Genomic DNA, 16,695 nt, shown 5'->3' with positions numbered 1-16,695 from the left:
ACAGTGACCAGGTGTCCAGAGCTGAGCCACGCCCTGGTCCCTCAACCTCTTCACTGGCTCCAGTGCAGGCCCCTAACCTCCTCCTCTCCCTTCCCAGGGCTGCTGGATCAGGAGCTGGGTCCCCAAGGCCTGGGCTTGGCTGACCGCATGACAGATGCCAGGGCCTGGAGGGAGCCAGATGGGTGGAACCCAGGGGCACACGGTCCCCAGTGGCAGGGTCCTGCAGGGCTGGCAGCAGCAATGGCAGGGGACACCTGGGCTCCCCCTTGGCTTGGGAAGCGTGAGGCGTCCTACTGACCCTGAGCCCAGAAGTAGTATACTTGGCAGATGTGGGAGCCTGGGGCCGTGCTTGGACACAGGACGTCCCCAAGACCCTCCTTCTGGCACCTCATCCCCCCGCAGCTCCCCATCCCCAGCCTCCAGCAGGGAGAGGCCTTCCACAGTAACTCCCTTAACTCCTGGGTGGGCACCAAAGCCCTCCCTTTCCCCGTAGCTCTGTCCTCTCCAGCCTCAGATCTGCCCCCAGAGTCCAGCTCCCTGAGCCTCGGACACTCCCCGGCCTTGGCCTGGCTCCTCGCCACCGCCAGGCCTCAGCATGGGGCTGCCTCCCATCCTGGCCGGGCCTGCACCTCTCCTGGGAGCATGAACTCTGGCTCTGACTCCTGACTCTAGCCCACCCCGGAAGGCCCTGGGTGTCAAGTGAGTGGTGGGTTGCGTGAAGAAACAACACGTGACAAGCTGTCGGGAACAGTGAGTGACTCATGTTAATTTCAGGCAGCCCCCACCACAGGTTTCTCACAGGGGACCTCGGGCACTCAGTCTGTCCACCAAGGCCTGCAGCTTCTCAGACAGCGCGACCTGCACAGAGGAGAGGAGAGGATGATGGGTGGCCGTGGGGGCATGGAGCACACAGTGGGGGTTGATGACGTGGGCCCCCACCCACCTGGTACAGCGCAGGCTGCTCCAGCCGCCTGTGTGCAGGACTGAGGCGGCTCAGGGACAGCTGGGCGAAGGCTCTAGACTCGGCTAAGGATGGGAGGGGCTCACACAGCTGGGAAAGAGGAAGGAAGGGGTTGGTTCAAGGTCAGGGGTCAGGACTCTATTTCAGTTGAAGGTGCAAACTACAGGGGTTGGTGGGGGCAGTCACCTGTCCCTGCTGGACCCAGAGTCGCAGCAGTGGCTCCACGTGGGCTGGCCTCACAGTACAGGACTCCTGAGCCCCTCGAGGCCAGACCCTTAGCTCCTGGCCAGCCTGGGGTGGTGGCTCCTCTGCCAGCTGCAGCACGTCCAACAGCAGAGACCCTGTATGTGTGTGTGTGTGTGGTGGGGCGGGTGCCAAAATTAATGCAGGGAACCTGGGACCTTGAGGGAGACCACTGAGGGCTGGGAGGGGCCTCACCATCGGGGCCCAGGAGCCGGAAGGCCGCCTTGCTTCCAGGCAGTGTCTGCTTCTCAGGGTCCTCGGTCAGCTTCATTCGTGGCTGGCCTCCCACAGACACCAGCTGCAGGGACAGGGTGAAGGGACAGCTGGACTCTCTGCCCCCGCCCCCGCCCCCCCCCACCCCGCTGACCCATGATCCCCTAGCCCACCCCCACTGGGCCCCAGACTCTGTCTCCACCTTGTAGACGCAGCCCAGGGAAGGCTGGCGGGGACATGTGACCACACTGGTGCCAATACCGATGACGTTCACCTCGCTGCCCTGAAGGAGGGCAGAGGAGGTAGCACTGAGCTCGGCCAGCACCTGCAGGCCCAGGGCTCTCCTAGCCACCCTCTGGCCTGCCCTGCCTTGCCCCACCTCCTGGGCCAGCCGGGCCAGCTCCTCCTCATCAATGTCGTTGCTGACAGCAATGGGGACCGACTCTAGCCAGGGTACTTGGAACCTGTAATGGGAGCAGACCCTCAGGTGTTCCCGAGCTGCTCAGTCTCCCTCCCTCCCCACTCATGCCATCCTCCCCACCTCAGGATCTGCCCTCAGCCACACCAGCTTTGGTTTTTTGCTTATGACCCCTTGGGTGAGCCCACCTCTGGCTTCCCCGCCACTGAGGAAGTAACCAGATCAGAGTTCATCACTACACAAGAGCCACAGTCCCTCCCTCCCTCTGCCCTGGAAGGGGTCTCTCAGCAGGCATAGCCCTCTCAGGGGGACTCACTGGGCCGAAATGGTCCGGAAGAGCCTGCGGATTTCCTGGGCCTGCTGAAGCAGGTCACCGCTGTCCAGCCTCACGCCCACTGCCCGGTAACCCAGCTGCCCCAGCGCCAGGGCAACTGCCAGGAAATTGGGAAGACCACTCCTGCGGGCAGGGACAAGGGGGTCAGGGGACTGCAGCTGCTCTGCTGAGCCCACCCTGGGGGATGCCTTGGCCTCACCTCTGCACACTGTAGGTGTCCAGTAGGCCATTGAAGGCCCGGGGAAAGGCCAGGGCATAGGCCACAAAGGCCGCCCGCTCCCCCCGGTGCGGCTCCTGCGCCCCCAGCCCCAGGTGGGCACACACACGCTCAAGCCATGCCTCCACGCAGGCGGCCAGGTCCACCCTGGGGCCCTGGTCAGCAGCCGGAGCCAACATCTATGGAGAGGGATTGGTGAAGCATGGGGGGCCCAGAGTGCAGGGTGGGGCCTGGTTCACCCCTAGTTGAGGGTCTGAGCAGGGGTAATGCCCCCTGCCTGCCAGCTTCCCAGCAGCACTGGGGCTACCTGCCCAGGGTGGCTTGGGCGGGCCAGGCATGGCATGTGCCTGTGTGCAGAGCAGGGACTGGCTCATGCTCCCTGGGCAAAGGCTGATCTTTGAAGTCTGCCCTCTGAAGTGCAGCAGGGGAGAGGAGTACTGACCGGGTCAGGGGGCACCTCAGTGCCTGAAAAGGAAGTGATGAAGGAATGCGCCATGGTCCCGGCCACCGGCACACCCCGAAGCTGTCCTGCGAGCATGTTGCTGCTGGCATCAAAGCCTGGGCCAGGGCATCAGGCAGGGTTGGGGGACTTCAGGCGGTAGAGCAGAGGGGCTCCCAGGGCCAGGCCTCCTCCTGTCCCAGCCCTCCTTCCCCTGGCCCTCACCACCCAGGTAGCTGTAGGTGGAGGCCGTCAAACCCCCATCCGGGCCCTGAGCTCGCCGCAGCCCGAACTCCAGCAGCCGCTTCTCTGGTCCCGCGATCAGGCGAAGCCGTGCTGCGTTGGTGGCAATGAGGCTGTGGACAGCAAGGGGGCAGGGGACCCGGGGTTAGGGTCCCAAAGCCACCCGGAGCCCGGCCCCTCTTTGAGACTCTCCACAGCGGGAGTGGGATGACCCTCTCCAGGGCAGGGGGCCCTGTGCCCCACCCCTGGAGCTCGCCCTCACCCTGAAGGGCCCCACTCTCCAGAAGTCCATGCTCCTCCCCAGGGAGCCCAGTCTTCCCCAGGCAGGCCCGGATCCCACCTGGCGTAGCTGACCAGGCAGAGGAGCGGCGTCTCTAGCAGCTGCACCACCAGGAGCGGCCCGGACACCTGCAGCAGTGGCACCTGCAGGAAGGGCCATCAGCTCGGCACCGCGCGCCCCACTGGGCGCCCCCCTGCGCCCCCCTCACCCTGCACTCACGCCGGGGAAGGCGAGGGAGCCCTCGGGCAGGGCCCGCAGCGTCACCTCAGAGCAGTCGAGGGCCAGAAGGTGCTCAAAGAACGCGGGCTCCGTGTCTGGGGGCAGCACCGAGGCCAGGAACTGGACGTCTGGGGGCGAGAGGCCCTTGTGGGGTGGGGCTAGCCCGAGGCCGTGGGGGACTCGTCGGGGCGTGGGAAGGGAAGGGGGCTCGTCGGGGCGAGTCTTATCCGGGCCGCGGGGGGCTCTCGTCGGGGTCGGGGTGGGGGGCTCTTCAGGCCGGGGGTACCTCCGTCCCGCAGGCGGAAGGTGCGCAGGAAGCGCACGCAGTCGCGCAGCCCCGCGGCCAGGGCGAAGGCGCCGCCGAACGGGCAGCGGCGGAAGAAGAGCTCGAAGTCGGCGGGGTCCCGCGCCCGGCCCGCGCGCCAGTAGCCCAGCGCCATGGTGACCTGGTAGAGGTCGGAGAGCAGCGGCCGCGCCGCCGCGCGCCCCTCTGCCTCCTGCTCCGCCGCCATCTGCTAGGCCGCCCCGGCCCGGCCCACGTGATGCCCGCTGCCCAGTGGCCGGGCCGCGCCCGCTGACGCGCAGTGAAGCCGGGACAACCCGGGAGTCACCGCCTTTCCTGGCAACTGGGGGGCGGGGCGGGCCTGCCGGCCTCCGGACACCAGAGGCGGCCCAGCGCCTGGACCGGACTCAGTTGGGGATGTGTCTGCTGCCGCTGGTCATCCCAGCCCCCTAGTTCCCCCGGCCGGCCGCTCTCTACAGTCAGCGGGGGGAGGGTAGGAGAGGGCAGGGGTAATTCACATCCAGCCAGGCTTTATTAACCCCGCCCCACCTGGAAACCAGCCCAACCTGGCGGCAGGTAGAGGTGATTAGATTCTGCCGGCACCTAGGTGGGGCCCACACTGTGTCATTCAGCAATGAGTGCAGTGCCATGTGCCGACCCCCAGCTGGCACCAAGAATGCTTCTGGGTCCCAGGCACCGACCCACACCAGTCATCAGCCATGCTGGCCAACAGGACAGGAAAGAAACCACTAGCGACAAAGTACTGCCCAGAAGTCGTTAGGGGGACAGGGCAGCAGCCACAACTCCACAGGGCAGTTTGTCATGGGCTCTGTCCAGGGCCCAACCTCTGGTGGGTGAGGGCAGACCACAGAGCAGATGCAGGCAGTGCACTGGGGCGGAGTGGTGAGTGCCCCCTGAGAACTGAAGCCAGAGGGCCAAGGCTGGGACAGCAGGGCCGAGGAGCTAAGAAAAAAGGCTCAATCTTTTTTCTAGAGATGATGGGAAGCCTGGCAGGATTTCAAACAGGTCAGACCAGGTGGGACATGTGACTGTAGTCACAGCAGCAGGGCCAGGACGGCTGCTGGGACCTCACTTCCCTGGACAGTTGCAGACTGGCACTTTGGCTGAGCAGGGAATGGAGCTGAGAGGAGGTGGGAGGACCAGGAATGCCTCCTGTGCCTCAAAGGGAACCAGCAGCCCCTACAGTGAAGGAGCCAGCACATGCTCTGTTCCTGGCTTCACAGCTTGAACTGGACATGGTACTTGCAATTGAGGGTAAATGAAGACAGGAGGGGCAGGCAGAGCCACTGGAAGGCTGTGGAGGGGCCAGGAGAGGGGAGAATGGTGGTGGCCCCTGGGACTGCTGTGTAGGAACAGGATAGACGGGACCCCAGGGGCACTAATGAAATGCAGGTCAAGTCTGAGGCCTGGAGGCTAGGAGAGTACTGCTCACTGAATGAGCCCACCCGGGGGGCCCAAAACAGGACAAGAGCCAGAAAGCCAGAATCTCAGTCTTTAATGGCTGCAGGGCCTCACACGCTCAGGCCCACGGCCAGGTCTTAGATCTTGTTGAAAGCAGCAATGTCGACACTCTGCACCTGAGGAGAGGAGGGAGCCTGGTGGTCATGTGGGGCCCAGTTTCACAAAAGTCCACCCACACCTGTCACCTGTCCAGCCAGGAGTTCACTTGGGGAGCCCCCCCCCCCCAAGGTGGGCCTGCCCACTCACGTGCTCTTCGAATCTGGTGATCTCTTCTTCCAGCAGGTCAGTCCCCACCTTGTCGTCCTCCACCACACACTGGATCTGCAGCTTGCGGATGCCATAGCCCACAGGTACCAACTTGGAGCCGCCCCAGGTCAGCCCATCCAGCTGGATGGAGCGCACGCAGGCCTCCAGCTGGGCCATGTCCGTCTCGTCATCCCACTGGGGAATAAGAGGGAGGAGAGGCTGGGGTCAGGAGCCTACAGACACCGGGAGCCCCCTCCTGCCTAGCAATTCTCAAAAGGCACTGAGAACTGTCAGCTCACACCTGCCTGGCCCCCTCATTTCTCTCCTTAGCCCAAGATTCTAAACTCAGCTTAGATCCCACCAGAACCCCAGGGCAGGGGGAGGGCTGGAGGACAGCCACTTACGGGCTTGACATCCAGAAGGATGGAGGACTTGGCGACCAGCACGGGCTTCTTGGCTTTCTTCTCAGCGTACTGCCGCAGCCTCTCCTCCCGCAGCTTAGCGGCCTCCTTGTCTTCCTCCTCATCGCTGCCAAACAGGTCGATGTCATCGTCCTCGTCATCCTCTGTGGCGGTGGCGGCCTTCCTGGTGGGGGGCTCCACTTGGCGCATGGGAGACACGTGCTGCCATGGGGGAGGGAGGCTGAGGCCCACCCAGACAGGGCCCCAGGCTTCTAGCCCCTCACTGCCGCCTGGGCCAGCCTGTAGATGGGGTGGAGGCCCTCCTTGGCCTCCTGCTCCTCTGCAGTGCCAGGTGTGGGGTCCCTGTGTCTGGGGAGGATACTCACCTGGGTCTGCGGGGCTGTAGCCCGGTGAGCAGGTGAGCTCTTCTCCAGAGCACTCAGCCGGGCCTCCAGCTTGGAGATGGCCTGCTGCAGATCCTGCACCACTGTGGGAGCAAAGGGAATGCCGGTCAGATGGCAGGGGCCAGGGTGGGGTCCCCCCACCTATCTGGCCCAGGGCCTCACCGCCTCTCAGACTCTGGTTCTCCACTTCCAGGCTGGCAATCCGGACGACGAGCTCACTGTGGTCTCCACCAGGCCCGCTGGAGGCCCCAGGGCCAGAGCTCTGTAAGGCAGGGGAAGGGAGGGCTCAGTACCACAGCCTGCTCCTAGGATCCCCCTATTCATATCCACCAGGTAGTGGCTCCTGTCAGCCCTGCTGGGTCTACCTGCTGGGCTCTGGCTAGGCAAGGGGGAGAAGTCCTGAGAGGGGAGATGTGGTGACAGTCACAGCCAAGTGGGAAGCAGAAGACAGGAGGCAGTGCAGAGCAGAGCTGAGCGACAGCTGCCACTGTCTGGCTGGTGGGAGGAAGCAGGGGACTCACGGGCCCAGGGGCAGCCTGGCCGGGGACCCCAGGGGGGCTGGGAGCAGGAGGGGAGAGCAGCTGAAGGAGCACACCTGCGCAGAGGCAGCCACCCTGCGCCGCCAGAGCAGCAGTGCCTCGCCTCCCGCAGGTCATGCACACGCCATCGGGCTCAACAAGCCTGCCCGCCGGCTTCCCTCTGGTTCCTCCCTCAACGACAGCCCCTGTTGTCTGACCCAAGCAGTGCTGCCCAAGCGCCCCCCCCCCCAGGGGCCACAGCTCAGTCCGTTACGTCCCAAGGGCTTGCACGCATATGTGGGTATCATCTGGCACAGCCACATCCCAGTGGAATGACTCTGAGGACAGGATGCACCTGGCTTTCCCGAGGGCAGCTACTGCCCTCTCGTGTCCAATCACAATAATGACTGTGGGCCCGCCAAGCAGCCACTGGGCAAGCTGCATAGCCGCCTCGCCTGCTCTGCACAACCCCAGACCACGGAGAAGCTAAAGGTCCCCAGAGAAGACAGCCTGATGGGCGCGCAGCTTCCTGCCTCTGGACTGATGGGCAGTGCACGGCTGACACCGTCCCCTTTGACACAGCAGCTCCCACTCCCTTGCTCGGAGCAGAGCCGGCCAAGGGTGGTCAGCTGCCATGTGGCTGTGAAAGAGCTGGGACCAGGGTGGGCTCCATTCCCACCACTCCCCTCCTTTCAGCTCAACTCAGGCGTCCACCCCCGGCTCGTTGCCCCAGCCTCCTCCTATGGTCACTAAGTGGCAGCACGCACTGAAAAGCTGTGCTGGCCTCATCCTCTCCCAAGTCTTAGCTGCCACCACCAGTGGGCAGGTGACCTCCCCTCCAGCCCATTCCTCACAGCAGTCAGCTCCCAAAGCCATTCCCACTAAGATCTCCCAATAGCTTCCATCGCACAAGGATGAAATCCAGGAGCTTCTGTTCCCTATGAAGCCCCGACCACCCATCTACCACTGCACCAGCCTGCAGGCCAGGACCCGGCTCTCAACTTAGCAGGTTTCCTCACAGCCTGCTTCCTGGGGGCTCGGTGCCAGCCAAGCAAACGAGCCAGGTCCTGGCGGCAGGTGGGGCGGAGGCTGGTGCTGCAAGCCTTTGGCCTGCTGTGCCTGCTGCCTGGCATGTTGGCCTCAGCCTGGTGACAACATGGAGCGGGGACTGCCTGATGACAGGTCCTAAGGGTGCAGGTTCTGGGCAAGGCCTCATCTGCCTCGAGGCCAAGAGAAAGTGGTGGGGACATCCTAGGGTGCAAGCGGCCATCAGGTCAGCACCACCTGGCCACACATGCCACCAGGCCTCTCCATGAGGTTTATGCCCTGGGGCTGCCCCAGCCACCCCAGCACCTGCCACTCGGACTCTGACCCAGGCGGGGAAGGAGGAAGCCAGGGGGCCCAGGGCCCCGAACCCCAGCCTCAATGAGACAGGCCCAGGCCACTCAGTCAAGGGCTGTCAGGCCCAGGCCACTCAGTCCACTCACAGCCCTTGAGTTGCTGCAGGTGGCCACCTTGTAGCCCCAGGGGGCAGTGCCACACACCAAGGTTTTGAACTGCCACCTCCACCCCCGCACCTGGCACCACGCAGTGTCCAGGAACCTCGGGCTCTCAAGTCCCAGTGTCTGCTGAGCCCCACCCCACCCAATCCAAGCCTGGGGCTGGGCCCGCAGTGTCCTTCCCTGGCCCGTGTGTGCTGGACGACGCTCCTCTGAAGTTCACGTGGAAGCCTAACCAGAGGCATCTCAGAAGGGGAGCATATTTGGATGGGGTCTTCGCAGTGGAAATCCAGTTACCATGCGGTCATGAGGGGGGTCCTAATCCAACGTCTGGTGTCCTTATAAGAGGAACTTTGGACACACACACACGGAGGGAAGACGATGTAAACACACAGGAAGACGGCCGTCTACACACCAAGGAGGCGTCAGAAGGAACCACCCCTGCCCACGCCTTGATCTTGGACTTTCACCCTCCAGGCTGTGAGAAAATCAATTTCTGTTGTTTACGCCATCGGGTGTGCGGTGCTGTTATGGCAGCCTGAGCGGACCAGCCCCCCAGCTCCAGCAGCACGCCCGCACACTCTTCCCAAAGACTGGACCTAGAAGCTGACCCAACACAGCCAGGGCCCCCTGAGGGCCAGAGGAGGAAGAGTTCCTGCAGCCCCAGAACCCCTGTGGCCCCGGCCTTCTTGGTGCTGGAGCCCAACAGGCCTGGCCCAGGTGCAAAGACCTTGTGCCACCTCGATCTTGTGTCCGCCTGGCCTGAGCCTGGTCAGGCAAGCAGCGGGTGGCAGGTGGCATGTAGGGCTGCTGGGCACAAGGCAGAGCAGGAGAAAGTAGGGGCCAAGCACAAAGCAGGGCCTGCTGGGCAGACAGCAGAGGCATCACTTCTTGGGGTCCACCCGCCCAGGGCCACTGGCCTATGGCCCAGAAGCCAGTACACCCGGACCAGCTGTGGCCGACAGAAGGCTCCCAAACATGTCCACAAACTTGTCCCTGAAGCCTGTACAAAGGTGACCTCACGTGGCCAAAGAGACTTTGCAGGTTATGAGGAAGTGAAGGATCTGAAGACTGGGAGACTATCCTGCATTATCCAGGTGGGTCCACGTAAGAGAGAGGCAAGAGAGAGAGAAGGAAGGGTGACCGAAGCAGACCTCAGGGTCAGGACATGGCCAGCTAGAAGCAACAGGCCAAGGAATGTGAGCAGCTTCTCCAAGCTGAAGGAGACAAGGAATTGGATTCTCTTCTGGACTCTCCAGAAGGAACACAGCTCTGCTGACACTTGGCCCTCAAGGCTGGGATGCTACTGTGTGTCCCAGAGGGAGGAGGAGGTCTTGACTCCTCTGGATAGACAGGTGGTACAGCACGTCTGCCACCTGCTAGGGGCCCACCTCCCCAGCCAGGCAGTGGGCAGAGCTCCTTTCCTGACCTCATCTGGGGCCTGGAGGCTGAGCGGAGCCACAGGGCCCCTCTCTGGGCCTCAAATTCAAGATGGTGCCAATTCTGCGACTTGAGCTCCACACACCCTGCGAACCCATCTCTCTGGGGAGGGCAAGGCCTCAGGCAGAAGGGAGGAAGCGTGGCAGACGCCAGCCCCCCACCTGCCTTCATTCCTGAGCAGGGAGTAGGCAGGAAGGAAAAGGCCTCCAGGCACGTGCCCGCAGAGCGCGCCCTGCAGGAGGACAGCATCAACCCAGGGCTGGCACCGCTCACATGGCCAGGCCGAGGGCAGGAGGGAGCCCAGGTGACCACCAGCAAGCAGGGGAGAAAGCACAGCAAGGAGGCAGGAGTAAGGGCGTCTCTCGTGGTGGTCGGGGCCAGGTCCGTGTGGCGGCAGGACACAGCACTGCACAGCCCACCCTAACTTTGCGCCAAAGACCAAAACAGTCAGCAGGACTGCGGGGAAAAGGCAGACACGCTGTCTGGTGTGAGGGCAGCTGTGCCGAGCGCGAGCCCGTGGGTACACGGGCCGCGGGTACTCACTCCGGCCAGGGATTTCTGGATGTTTTCTCTGGCTCTCGCAATGTCTCGGAGGATCACGCTGGCGCCGTTCTCCTGCAGACAGTGCAGAAAGAACCAAGTCTTTTCTTTCATTAAAAAAATTTCCAAAAAAGGACCCTCACGTGGAGAGAGCAAGAAAGTGCTACACAGATTAAAGCTCAGCAGGACCGCGAGGAGTGGAAGGTGCCGGAGCCTGGTGGCCGTGAAAACAGGGCCTGAGATGCAGCCGGTCTATAGGCCGAGGTGAGGCCTGCACCGTCCTGATGGACACCTGAGTGCCCGCTGGCCCCGGTTGCCTGGGAGACGGTGGGAGTTCACTGACCCTTGCTGGGACTAGAGCAGACCCAGCAACACAGGAGCCAGCAGGGCAACCCCTCCAAAGACCCTACCACCAGCACCTGAAGCAGCACTACTCAGACCGACGTGCCCCTGCCCTCCTGGAGCTGGCACAGCCACTCACCGTCCCCAAGCGTAGGCCCTACCTGGCGCGAGGAGCCAGCCACAGGCCCGTTCATCTGCTCGTAGAATTTCCTCTCTGCATCATCGTATTTGAACTTGTCGAACCAGATCTTCTCGTGCACTAGGAAGTTTGTGGCCATTTTCCTGCTGGGAGGGGGAGGAGAAGCTAAGACTGCCGGGCTGGAGGAGGGGGTACCTCCCCACAGGCCCCAGGCCGGGCCTGCACGTGTGCCCCTGCCAAGAGCCCAGATGGCAAGGGTGCAGGGTGGGCTGTCCCAGTCCTGGGGACGACAAGGGCTCCAGGTTCCAAGACAGAGCACAGGGGTTCTCAGCACAGACCAGGCTGAGCCGGTAAGCCCCCTGAACCACTCCCTGCAGTGGGCTTCCCTCAGTGCTCAGGCCTGTCCCCGAGGCCAGCGGATATCCAAGTGTGGCCAGGAGCCTCTGGGGGTCCCCAAGGCCCTCCCTTCTCCAATGACACCTCTCTGCGAGGCTGGATCCCTGTCAGACGTCCACCAAGACTGAATGTGGAAGCAGGTGTGGGAACCCAGATGCCTCCGACTGAGCCAGGCACTGAACAGATTTGCAAAAACGGAAAACAAGGCCGCTCTGCTCACTGAAGTCTCCTGTTACAGGAAAACTATTTCTCACAAAAATATATTATTAACATGTAACAAGCTATTTTTCAGTGAATAAGTACTTTAGCATTTCTGTTAGTTGCTAACGTGGTAAAAATCAATAGATATAATCAAAGTTCTTGGGGTCTCAAGACCAGTCAGTTTGAAAAATCCTGCTCTGGACCAGGGGTGGGCAAACTGTGGCCTGGGAGCCAAACCCAGCCATGGTCTGTGTGCAGATGGCTGTGCTGGTGCATGGCCACACCCACCTGCGCCTGCTGCTTTCCCACCACTCAGCTGGGGGAGCCGCCACAGCCCTGTGCCCGCAGAGCCCAAACTCTGTGCTCCCCGGCCCGTCACAAAGTCTGCTGACCACGGACGGCGGGAGCCCCTCTTCCTCACTAAATCCAACAGAAACAGACCCCATCCTGCCAATCCCCTGTGCCGAGGACACCAGGCCATCAGTGGACAAAAGTCCCCTTGGTGACAAGAGGGGAGTTGGTCTCAAAACTCTCCACCACCCCCCACACTCCCCACAATGAGGAGCCAGGCCACCGTCAACAGGGTGTCAAGCCCCACGCTCCCTCCCACCCTGCCTGATGGGGAACACTCCCCTGTCACGGGGTCCCACACCATGCTCCTCACATCAAGGCCTGGATCCTGTCAAACCAGCAAATCTAACCCTGCCGAGGAGCCGAGGGGCCCAGGTGGGCACTGCTGCCCTGGGGCCCAGGGAGGCCTCTCCAAGTCTCACCAGCCTACCTGCTGCACGGCCGCCCGCACCCCAGGCGCCCTGCCCGCTCCTGCGCCTCCCATCTTCCCTGGAGTCCAGCTATCTCTGCCCAGCTGCCTGGGGGACCTCTTCTGTGGCCAGTCACTGACCTGCCCCTACCCTCCCCTTCTCCACGCCCCTGGCCTCCAGAGACGACTGCTGGTGCTGCACGAAACCACCTGGGGCAAGGCCCCTGGGTCCCCAGGCTGAAGGCAAGTCGGCCTTGCCCAGCAGCTGTCCTTCAGACTTGGGCCGCTCCAAGGCCCACGTGCTGGTGTACCCGAGACACCCACCTTACCTCAGATGTGGTTTTGGGCGGCTGGGAGGCAGGGGAAGACAGACAGGAGGAGCAGGCGAGGGCCTGCTGGATCCCACGTCTTGCCCCAGTGGGACTCAGAGGCCAGGAGGCTTCAACGCTCCCCCTGCCCTGACTGTGACACCCAGAAGAGACCCTGGCAGTGACCTGGCCAAGAGGGGAACCCTGTACAGGGCACACTCAGCCCTGTGCTGACCCCTTCCCTCTCCCAACAGCCCAGAACTTTGTGATCCTCAAGGCCACACAGCCCCAGGAACCGAGAGCCACCCCTGCCCAACCCGCTCCTGTATCCAGCTTAGCCAGGTCCAGGAGTCTGGGGAGGCCCTGATGGGCTGGGAGGGGAATACTCAGGGCCCAGGCCGGGCAGCGCCCAGCATGTTTCTCCTACTTGGGTCGCAGGCTGGACATGGATGCGCCAGACCGGGCACTGGGTCGGTGAGTGAGTGATGTGGCCTCGAGGCGCCAGGCCATGCGCAGGGCCTCTGCAGCATGGTGGCGGCACTCCGCGCTGTCATAGGCAGGCTTGTTGAGCCAGGGGGCCTCGGCGTCCTTGTGCAGGAAGTACCAGTAGGGCAAAGAGGAGGGGGCCTCCCCGTCGGCCCGCCGTGGCCCGGCCCGCTTGCTCCCCAAGGTGTTGCGGCCCCGCCGGTCTTTGCGGCCCCGCCTGGCGCCCTCAGCCTGGCTGGTGCGCTCTTGCAGGCGCACCTTCCCGGGGGGGTGGCCGTCAAACAGGGCCTCGTAGAAGCCCCTCTCGGCCGCGTCGTACCGGGGCTTCTCCAGCCACACCTCCCGCACCAGTGCCTGCAGGTTTCCCAGCGGGGGCTGGCCATTGGCCGGTGGGCTGGGCCGGTGGGCGAGGGCCTGGTCAGGGCTGGCCTCGCGCTGGCCCGTGTCAGGAGCCCCCTGCCTGCCGCTCCCCTCTGCAGCCAGCAGCAGGGCCTGAGACCACTCCACGAATGCCCGCTCGGCCTGGTCGAAGGAAGACTTGTTGACCCAGACGCCCCAGGTCACGTGGTGGCAGGCCACGTGGCTTCCGTGGGTGCAGGGACCTCGGGGGGCCAGGGCCGGCGGCTGGGAGGCCTGGGCGGCCATGTCTGCCAGCCTCTGGCGGTAGGAGCTCTCCGCCTGGTCGAAAAGTGGTTTGTCCAGCCAGACGTGGTCGGCCGAGAGGCCCACGAGAGCCGGGTCCGCCTGGCCGAGCCCGCTCTTCGGGGAGCGCTTCCTCTTCTTCTGTAGGGGCTTCTTCCCAGGGTCACCCCCGCTGCCGCTGTCGGGGGTGTCGGCCTCCTCAGCCTCCTCAGTGTCCTCCCAACCAGGCCCGTTCACGGCTGGTGCCTCGGCCACGAGCTCCTGAGCGGCGGCAGCTCGCGTGGCCTCATGCTCGTAGAAGCGCCGCTCGGCTTCCCCATACTTCTGCTTGTCCTCCCAGACGGTCTCCAGGGCACAGGAGGTCTTCCCGCTCCTCATCTTCCACGCAGCGTTAAAGGCAAGCACAAGAAGGCAGTTGCAACACAGTGGGCCCCGCAGACAGCACCCCTGCAGCCCCTCAGCCTGACCGGCAGGGCTGGCAGGGTCTGGGGATGCTCCCCAGTGGGGGTGCCACGAGGTAGCATGCAAGGGCCCACAGTCAAACCCATGGGGAGCTCAATAAAGCAGCGAACACGCCACATACATATACGTGTATGTGCACATGTGTGTTCTTTGAACTGCAAAACTTGTCTCTGCCGATCCAACATGCACCTAGGCTCTTCCAGGCGTCCCGGGAACACGGTTTCCAAACCTCTCTGTCCACAGAGCCTCCGAGGAGGGACACCAGGTAAAATACAGGACACAGGTAATCTGACTTCCACATAAACAGCAAATAATTTTTACAATAAGTAGGCCCCGTGACATATTTGAGACACACCTATACTGAAAAGTTCCTCCCTGTTCCTCTGAAACTTCACCTGGACATCCCATGTTTTTGCTAAGTCAGACCGCCTGCCCTGAGGCGCTCCTAGTGCTTCTCTCATACACAAATGCACCCGGCTGTCTCAGGACGGCCCCCTACACCCGCCACGGCCACACTGCCATAGCAGAGCAGTGCACGCTCCAGGGGGAGCAGCTGAGGGTCTGGGCCAAAGGACAGTCTCTGAGTGGGCAGCCTAGAGCAGAAGGTAGAGTGCCCACTCCCTCAAGGCCACATCAGGGGAGACACCAGGGAGGGTGCTGGTGACCGTCTAACAGGAAAGGAGCCCAGTGTCTCAGGCAGCAAGTAGGAACCAGGCTCCTTGGTCAGCTGCAGCCGCCTCCTCACTGGGAAGCAATCAGCTCACGCCTTTGGCTGCACCTAAACTAAAGGGACCACGTGGGACCCCTCCCCTCGTTTCAGCACCAGTTCTGTGAAAGGCAGGCGAGGGGACTCTGCAGCCCACTGGCTGCTGTGGCCCATGGACAAGCCTCTGCCCTGGGAGCCGCAGCTTCCTCGCTGGAGGTGGTGTTCCCTCTAGCTGAGAGTGGCCTTGGTCATCTGCTGCCCCCATGCAAGCTAGCATGCGCCATCCGCCACACGAGGCAACAGCCTTGTCCCATGCCACATGCCAATCTTACTCCTGGTACAGGGGTTCCCTACTCTGCTCCCAGACGTGGTGCTATGGAAAGGCTGGCCCCCACTCTGCTGGCCAGCCCAGAATGCTAAGGCAGCAACCCACTCAACCAGCACCCCACTCAACCAGCACCGAGGGGTCTGGGCCACTGTGGCCTCTGGCCAGGAAAGGTTCAGGCCCAGAAAGCCCTGGGGGCCAGTCTGCTCTTAGTACGCACCTAGGGGTCCCCAAGCTCACACTTGGGCGGCCTGTTCTAGAGGGATGGCTTTGACCCAGCACAGGGATTCCTTCCCAGCCACAGAACTGCCCTGTTCCCCAAAGCAGAAGCACTGGGGCAGACTGACTAACAGCCAGAGCTGACCTGCCAGGGGCTGAGCAGCTTGCCCTCGGGAAACTCCTGCAGTCCTCTGCTTCTACGGGGCCGTTTGGTGGAGCATAAGGGATGGTGGATCCGCCGGCCCACAGGGCCTCCACCTGCTGGGCCCTCATCCCCAAGAGACAAGGTCTCAGTGGGGGCTGCCTTTCAGCCTGGATGGCAGACCCTGCTCACCACTCACTGCAGGGTCTCTGTCCCTTTCCTAACCCCCCCACACTGAACCGAAACCTGGTTCCGGTCACCCTGAGGGCCGTGTTGCGGTTTTGAGTCTTGTGCCCGCCTGGGACTTCGCAAAGGTTCCCCTCGTACTCTGAAGGGGCGTATCAGGGGCCTCTAATGGCATGTGCCACAGGTCTGGTGACATCCCAGCAAGGAGCCAGGGCTGCGGACAGAGGCCCCAGGCCTCCCCCCTGCACCCGCTTCCCCCCTCAGGCCAGCAGCAGCGCTTACCAAGGCCAGGCTGGCGGCAGAGGCAGTGATGGGAGGCAGGAGCGTGTGCCCAGGAGGCAGGGCATTGTGACATCACCCATTGTCCCTGAGGGACTGCTGACCTACCAGGCAGGGCTTGTCTGCCCCCAACCTCTCCAGCGCCAAGCTCCCCGTGGATCCTCACAGAGCAGTGCAGATCAGGCAGGGCTGGCCCCTTCGGCTCCACCCAGTAAGCTGACGCCTCGCTCCCTCCCAGCACTGAAGCCCTGCCAGACCCTACTGGCCTAAACGCTGTCCTCGGCTCCCGACATCAGACCAGGCTCTGCTCAGAGAAGGGGCCACTTCTCAAGCCGCACAGGTGTTGGGACTTCCTAGGCGCAGCGACAGCTGGGTTGGGGGCCCCTGGCTCAGATGAAGGGGACACAGAGGGCATGCAGCAGATGGGTACTTACTTTCGCTTTGATCTCCTAGGACAGCATGAAGAGAAAGCAGCAAGGTTAGAGGCAGTCAGACAGGGGGCCCAAGCAGGCTGGAGGGCCTTTTCAGAAGCTGCGTGGAGGCGAGTTTGGTGCAGGAGAGAGAAGGCAAGCACCAGACAGACCCACCACCAAAATCCCAGGGGGGCGAGTCCACCTGCTCAGGACAGCACTGCTCCATCATCCCTTGCAGTGGGCAGTTCCTGGCAGACACCATCTGAGCACCCCTCCCACCCCCACCGTCCACCTGGAGCCGTGGAGGGG

General features: G+C 63.1%; 2 protein-coding genes across 9 annotated transcripts; both read right to left on the bottom strand.

The window, feature by feature from the left end:
* Positions 1-741: 741 nt before the first annotated feature.
* On the bottom strand, positions 742-4,117 carry NAPRT (nicotinate phosphoribosyltransferase). Of its 4 annotated transcripts, none has more exons than XM_046641793.1 (13): positions 3,854-4,117; positions 3,568-3,695; positions 3,331-3,491; positions 3,051-3,181; positions 2,829-2,944; positions 2,369-2,565; positions 2,152-2,292; positions 1,797-1,881; positions 1,620-1,700; positions 1,400-1,502; positions 1,148-1,302; positions 944-1,051; positions 742-858 (listed from the first exon to the last, which is right to left on the bottom strand). In XM_046641793.1, exons 1-13 carry the CDS (start codon positions 4,077-4,079, stop codon positions 796-798), a joined length of 1,695 nt encoding a protein of 564 aa, XP_046497749.1. In that variant the 5' UTR covers positions 4,080-4,117; the 3' UTR covers positions 742-795. The 4 variants fall into 4 exon arrangements, 3 of the variants coding, with proteins under 3 accessions (XP_046497749.1, XP_046497750.1, XP_046497751.1); XM_046641794.1 differs by having other exon boundaries at positions 3,409-3,491; positions 3,854-4,116; XR_006885564.1 differs by lacking the exon at positions 1,148-1,302.
* Positions 4,118-5,349: 1,232 nt separating this feature from the next.
* EEF1D (eukaryotic translation elongation factor 1 delta) lies at positions 5,350-16,695 on the bottom strand. Of its 5 annotated transcripts, none has more exons than XM_046641780.1 (8): positions 12,954-16,688; positions 10,884-11,007; positions 10,384-10,482; positions 6,546-6,645; positions 6,366-6,466; positions 5,983-6,201; positions 5,579-5,773; positions 5,350-5,448 (listed from the first exon to the last, which is right to left on the bottom strand). In XM_046641780.1, the coding sequence occupies exons 1-8, from the start codon at positions 14,030-14,032 to the stop codon at positions 5,410-5,412; spliced, it is 1,956 nt and encodes a 651-aa protein (XP_046497736.1). In that variant the 5' UTR covers positions 14,033-16,688; the 3' UTR covers positions 5,350-5,409. The 5 variants fall into 5 exon arrangements, with proteins under 5 accessions (XP_046497736.1, XP_046497737.1, XP_046497738.1 ...); XM_046641781.1 differs by having other exon boundaries at positions 10,884-11,004; XM_046641782.1 differs by having other exon boundaries at positions 10,384-10,455; positions 12,954-14,627.

This window comes from Equus quagga, chromosome 16, assembly GCF_021613505.1.
Source record: "Equus quagga isolate Etosha38 chromosome 16, UCLA_HA_Equagga_1.0, whole genome shotgun sequence".
NCBI classification, from domain to species: Eukaryota; Metazoa; Chordata; class Mammalia; order Perissodactyla; family Equidae; genus Equus; species Equus quagga.
Note: the sequence above shows the minus strand (reverse complement) of the source record. Positions and strands in the feature narration are given on the sequence as shown.